Raw genomic sequence first — 6,000 nt, forward strand, 5'->3', positions numbered from 1 at the left:
TAACTTGAATCTACATCCAAAGTTGAACCAGCTGGACAAACTTAATTGCCTACATTATGGATAATCATAATCTTTTCAGGAACATAATTTGCTATAGTACAAGCTATTTTCACCACTTTTTATGTAACACAACGAGTTATATTTTTGTTAAATTAATAACATATTCAGTCATAATTTTGTTAAAACTAGAAGAGATTTTGTTACAATTTTTGTTATTTTAACTACTAATGGTACATGTTTTATAACAACCGCTGTTCTAAAAAACTGCTGTAACAGAATAACAAGGTCTGATATAAATCTGTTACTATCTACTGGTCGGGTTGCTGCAGTGCAGATTGCACTCCACACATAATGGCAAATATTTCCGCTTGAAAGACAGTGCAGTGTCTACCCAGTGAGTGGGACTGTTCCAATCTCAGCTCACGCGAATAGACGCCAGCACCTGCTCTACCTTCGAGGAGGGAGCCGTCAGTGTAACAAACAATGCTGTCCGACATACTTCTCTCCAAATAGCCAGATGTCCACTCATCCCGCGAGGGGAATTGTGTTGAAAATGTCCTATAAGGAAAACTACTAACGTGTGTGAGATCACTTGGAGCAAGGAAAATTTTGTCCCAATTAACCATAAGCGGTAACAACGAAGTGTGTGTAGAACTGCGGTTTACAGGATTTACTTCCATAAAACCGAGTACCCATAGTCGGTAAGTACAAGAAAATGCTTCTTGTTTGAGATGTATGTGTAGTGGGGCCACGTCGAAGAGAACTTCGGGAGCAGCCGTGGGAGTTGAAGAGAACGCAACAGTCATTGCCATTAGGCACATCCTTTGAAGATGGTCTAATTTAGACTGAATTGTCCTCACTTCCCCCTTTTGCCACCACACAAGACATCCATAAGCCAAAATTGGTCGTACAACTGTTATGTAAATCCATTTGATATATTTGGGTTTAAGACCCCAAGTTTTACCAAAGGTTCGTCGGCATTGGCCAAAAGCCATACACGCCTTTTTGATTCTGAACTCAATGTTAGGAGTCCACGAAAGCTTTTAATCCAAAATTAGACCCACATACTTTACTTGATCAGTTACATTGATTTCAGAACCAAAAAGATGTAATGGATGAATACCATTACGATTACGTTTTCCGTGAAAAGAACAATACAAGCATAATTTTTCATAACAACGTATGTAACAAAAGTAAACAAAAAGGGGTTTTTAATACAACGTGACAATCACACGCGGCTTTATATAATACACATCGATTTTACTGATTTCAGATATTAAAATTCTTTAATTCAATCTTTTTGCGAATCGACGTATGTAAAAATTTCTATTTTTGAAGTCTCATTGTTCCATACGTCGCTTTAACATATGGGAACTAAGACATCAACATCAGTCCCATCTATGTAACAAAAAAAGCAAAACAAAACAAAACTGCAGTTGCGTCAATCGAATTTTGAAAAGATCCGCAATAGTGCAATTTTAATACTTGGGAACAACCTAACCAAACAATCAATTTGAATATTAAAGGTACCGATCTAATTTTTTTTTACGAAATCTGGGTTACTATGCTGCCAAATCTAAAAAGCGACGTATACGCCATTTTGCCAAAAATTGTTTTAAGGGCTAGTACTCATCGAATACTTTTGAAAAGTGAGCTGTGTTCAAAACGAAGTGAACACGAATAGGTACGCGATCTCGTGTTCAAAATGCATCTCAGCGTAGAATGCCGCCAGTCTTGTGAACTGTTTGTGAATGATATATTTGGTGCGGGTGGGAATCTTTTATGAGCGCAGTTTCTACTGAAGCCCTTAACAGACCCGACAGCCTTAGTATTTCACGACTGACATTATTATCAGCCATTAGCAAAGATTGAGTTTGTAGATTGGGCATAAAACCCCTTCCTCCCATTCTTCTGGTAGATTTTTTGGTTAACAGTTTCTAACTACCAGTCTGTGCCAATTCTCATATCTTGAATTATTTCCTAAAGCAAAAGTTGTTCAATATAAAGCAAAGCTATCAGATGCTCCGTTTTGGAGATTTACAAAATCTCGCGTTTTAATGTTAATGGTGTTCCATTCCAAAAATTACAGGAATAGGCAACATAGTTTTTCTTCAGTTCTTTTAATCGGAGTATGACTATTATGAGATATGAGCTTAGATCCAAAAGCGGTTACTCTATATTCATTTTCATTTATTTAGTTAACATCTAAACAGATAACACTTATAGATAGTAGAATCTATAGATGAGCGAAAGCATGGCTGAGTCGATTTTTTTGCCCGTGCACACATGCATATGACGTCACAGCCCTTAACGTTTTCATTGAAATCGTGACGTCATGCTCGTTTGGAGACACGTTTGACAGTTCGTTTGGAGACAGTGGATTTATCTTCGCTCATCTATATATTCCACTATCTATAATAACACTGAATCAACAATTTGACGCCACAATGCACGGTTCGAGGCCGCATCTCTCCATCCTCGGATACGCCCCACGCTCGCCAAGTCATTTTGCACCTGGTCTGCCCATCTCGCTCGCTGCGCTCCACGCCGTCTCGTACCTGCCGGATCGGAAGCGAACACCATCTTTGCAGGGTTGCTGTCCGGCATTCTTGCAACATGTCCTGCCCATCGTACCCTTCCGGTTACTCTATATTACAGCACTTGAATATCCTCAATCTAAAAAATTTTCACCTTCTAAAAAGTATTATCTTTAATCTCTATTCAACAGGATGTTGTGAACGTACACAAGAGCGAGGAGACTTCCCGGCAGAAATTGTCTACGTCCTGCCGTCGCTGACCAAACCTCCGCCTGACATTTTAGCCCTATTCAGCGTAGAAGACGCACATCACGGTAAACGCTTGAACTCGATTCACTCGAATGGTGGCACCGAGAATCGTGAACGCCCACACACTCTAGCCGACTATTCATTGGACCACTTTAGACCACCCCCTAAACGAACCATGTCCAAAGCACTTAGCACTCTTAGCTCAAAACGGGGTGGAGACGAACTGTGGCGCTACTCAAGGGAACCGCTGAAGCAACCTCTCTTGAAGAAGCTCCTAGCAAAGGAAGAACTTGCCGAGGAAGCATGTCTAGCATTCATCGCCATAATGAAGTACATGGGAGATTTGCCATCGAAACGACCACGTATTGGCAACGAAATTACAGATCACATCTTCGACGGTCCACTCAAGCATGAAATTCTACGGGACGAAATCTACTGCCAACTGATGAAACAGCTGACAGATAATCGAAACCGCATGTCGGAAGAGCGTGGTTGGGAACTGATGTGGCTGTCGACTGGCTTGTTTGCCTGCAGTCAACAACTTCTGAAGGAACTGACCGTGTTCCTTCGAACTCGTCGCCATCCCATTTCGCAGGACTCACTACACCGCCTGCAGAAGACCATCCGGAATGGTCAACGAAAGTATCCACCCCACCAGGTTGAAGTGGAAGCCATCCAGCACAAAACAACTCAGATATTCCACAAGGTCTACTTCCCCGATGACACGGATGAAGCGTTCGAAGTAGACTCATCAACGCGAGCGAAAGATTTCTGCCAGAACATTTCACAGCGACTGAACCTGCGGTCCAGTGAAGGTTTTAGCTTGTTTGTAAAAATAGCCGACAAGGTGATATCAGTGCCAGAAGGAGACTTTTTCTTCGATTTCGTGCGTCATTTGACCGACTGGATTAAGAAAGCACGACCGACGCGGGATGGTACGAACCCGCAGTTTACCTATCAGGTATTCTTCATGAAGAAGCTGTGGACCAATACGGTGCCTGGAAAGGACAAAAATGCGGATCTGATATTCCACTATCACCAGGAGTTGCCCAAACTGCTGCGAGGCTACCACAAGTGCTCGAAAGAAGAAGCAGTAAAACTGGCTGCTTTGGTATACCGAGTACGGTTTGGGGAAAGTAAACAGGAATTGCAAGCGATACCGTAAGTGAAATTGAGCCATATTTATATATCTAAGCTTGATATTTTTGTTGTTAAATATATTTCAGTCAAATGTTACGGGAATTAGTTCCATCAGATCTTATTAAGCTGCAAACAACTAACGATTGGAAACGATCAATTGTGGCCGCTTACAATCAGGATGCGGGAATGTCTCCCGAAGATGCAAAAGTCACATTCCTCAAAATTGTATACAGGTAATGTAGTTTGATTTGACCATATCAAATACAATCTCAGCATAAAATGTGATACTATCAAAAATCACTGTAGAGATATTTTTTCATTGAATTCCAACTATTTGCGATAGTTATTTAAAGAAGTACCACAACTCATCACTAATGATTTTCGATTAAATCCAAACAATCGCACATATAGCTAGACCAACATTTGAAAAGGGCGTAACAGCCAAAATTTATTCCTTCTGGTTCGTCGTCTACATATATAGCATTATATGTAGACAAAGAATCAGAAGAAATAAATTTTGGCTGTTACGCCTTTTTCAAATGTTGATCTAGATAGATTCCACATTTCAGAGTTCTATTTATATAAGCAAGACCATGCGTTTTATCGAATTCTACAATAATTAATTTTTTCAGATGGCCCACATTTGGCTCAGCGTTCTTCGAAGTCAAACAAACTACGGAACCCAACTACCCTGAAATGCTTCTTATTGCTATCAACAAGCATGGCGTCAGTTTAATTCATCCAAGCTCAAAGGTAATTGCCAACTATTGCTTCGGGTGGGTAATTTCCACTTAATTTTTTTTAATGTTTTCAGGACATTCTGGTGACCCATCCTTTCACTCGAATTTCCAACTGGTCCTCTGGTAACACCTACTTCCACATGACCATCGGAAATCTGGTCCGCGGCTCGAAGCTACTGTGCGAAACATCGCTGGGATACAAGATGGACGACCTGCTCACCTCGTACATCTCCCTGATGCTGACCAATATGAACAAACAGCGAACAATTAGGATTAAGTAGAATCGAAACGCCAGCAGCGCAGCAGCTACTCAGAATTGTTTAGACAACAATTACAACAATCTTTTTTTTCTGTTTTAAAATTTGACGATTTTTTCGTTAATTGCTTATGAGTATTTATTTTGTTTGAGCTTTGCTTTTTGTTTTAGTATGCAAAGGCGTAGGAATATTTAATTGAAAATGTTAGACCCAATTCAATCAATTTATCTGTAAATGAGAATCACTATTTTACAACCTCGAACTGATATTAAATATCCATCACATGTAGTCGCTTTCAAATCACAGTTTTTTTAACTTATCTTTTACATATTGGCAAGAATGCTCTTTGAAATCGAACAATTTTCAATTCATTAACTAAGGCCATTCTTCCTCACAGTACTATCTAATCATATGAAGCTTTTATTTATTCACCTTCCATAATTTTATCCCCTCACTTCGATGTAGCGGTAATTTTGTGTTAATTCTTGGAAGTCAGAAGTCTCAAGCTTATTGTTAGCGTTTAGTTTTAATGTCGGTGCATCAGTAATAAAAAAAACTTAGTCGTCAAATTTTCAACTCCTTCTCTATGCCAATTGATCGTTGTAGTAAACTGTATGTGAACCAAGTGACATTGTGGAGCGAATGTGATCTAATGAATGAGAGGCAATAGTATGGACTAAGAAGGATAAAAAATGTTTTTTTTTTCTTGGCTAAGATAGGATATTATATTTTTGTAATTTTATTATTATTTTGTTATACATAACTCCGTAACTATTATCTATAATTGATCAATAAACAATAATACTATGGAAATTTGAAACAAACTTTCTTACTCAATTGGTACATTTATATTGAAGATTACCTCTCAGTCAGTATTGCAGTTTCGAAGGCCTGTGAAGTCTTGACTAGTCAATATTATGAATCATGCAATTTTCAAATATAACTCTTTTTTCTACCTTCGCTAAGATGATTTACATCCAATTTTCCAGAAAATATGCGGTGTTTCTCACGTCGCGTTTGGGTTTATTTGAGGTTTATTGAGAGTTTGTCAAAAAAGTGTCTCTTTTATTGGTTTTC

The 6,000-nt window shown here is 39.1% G+C and overlaps 1 protein-coding gene across 2 annotated transcripts in view; it reads left to right on the forward strand.

Moving 5' to 3' along the window:
- The window catches only part of LOC134213357 (myosin-VIIa), a 102,508-nt gene extending 96,761 nt beyond the window's left edge, over nt 1-5,747 (forward strand). For both annotated transcript variants that reach the window (XM_062692348.1, XM_062692346.1), the window contains 4 exons: nt 2,729-3,947; nt 4,013-4,159; nt 4,559-4,679; nt 4,741-5,747. In XM_062692348.1, coding sequence (XP_062548332.1) covers nt 2,729-3,947; nt 4,013-4,159; nt 4,559-4,679; nt 4,741-4,947 — 1,694 coding nt within the window. In that variant the 3' untranslated portion in view covers nt 4,948-5,747. The remainder of the gene's footprint in view (nt 1-2,728; nt 3,948-4,012; nt 4,160-4,558; nt 4,680-4,740) is intronic.
- The last annotated feature ends 253 nt before the right edge of the window (nt 5,748-6,000 follow it).

This window comes from Armigeres subalbatus, chromosome 2 (assembly GCF_024139115.2).
Source record: "Armigeres subalbatus isolate Guangzhou_Male chromosome 2, GZ_Asu_2, whole genome shotgun sequence".
Lineage (NCBI taxonomy): Eukaryota > Metazoa > Arthropoda > Insecta > Diptera > Culicidae > Armigeres > Armigeres subalbatus.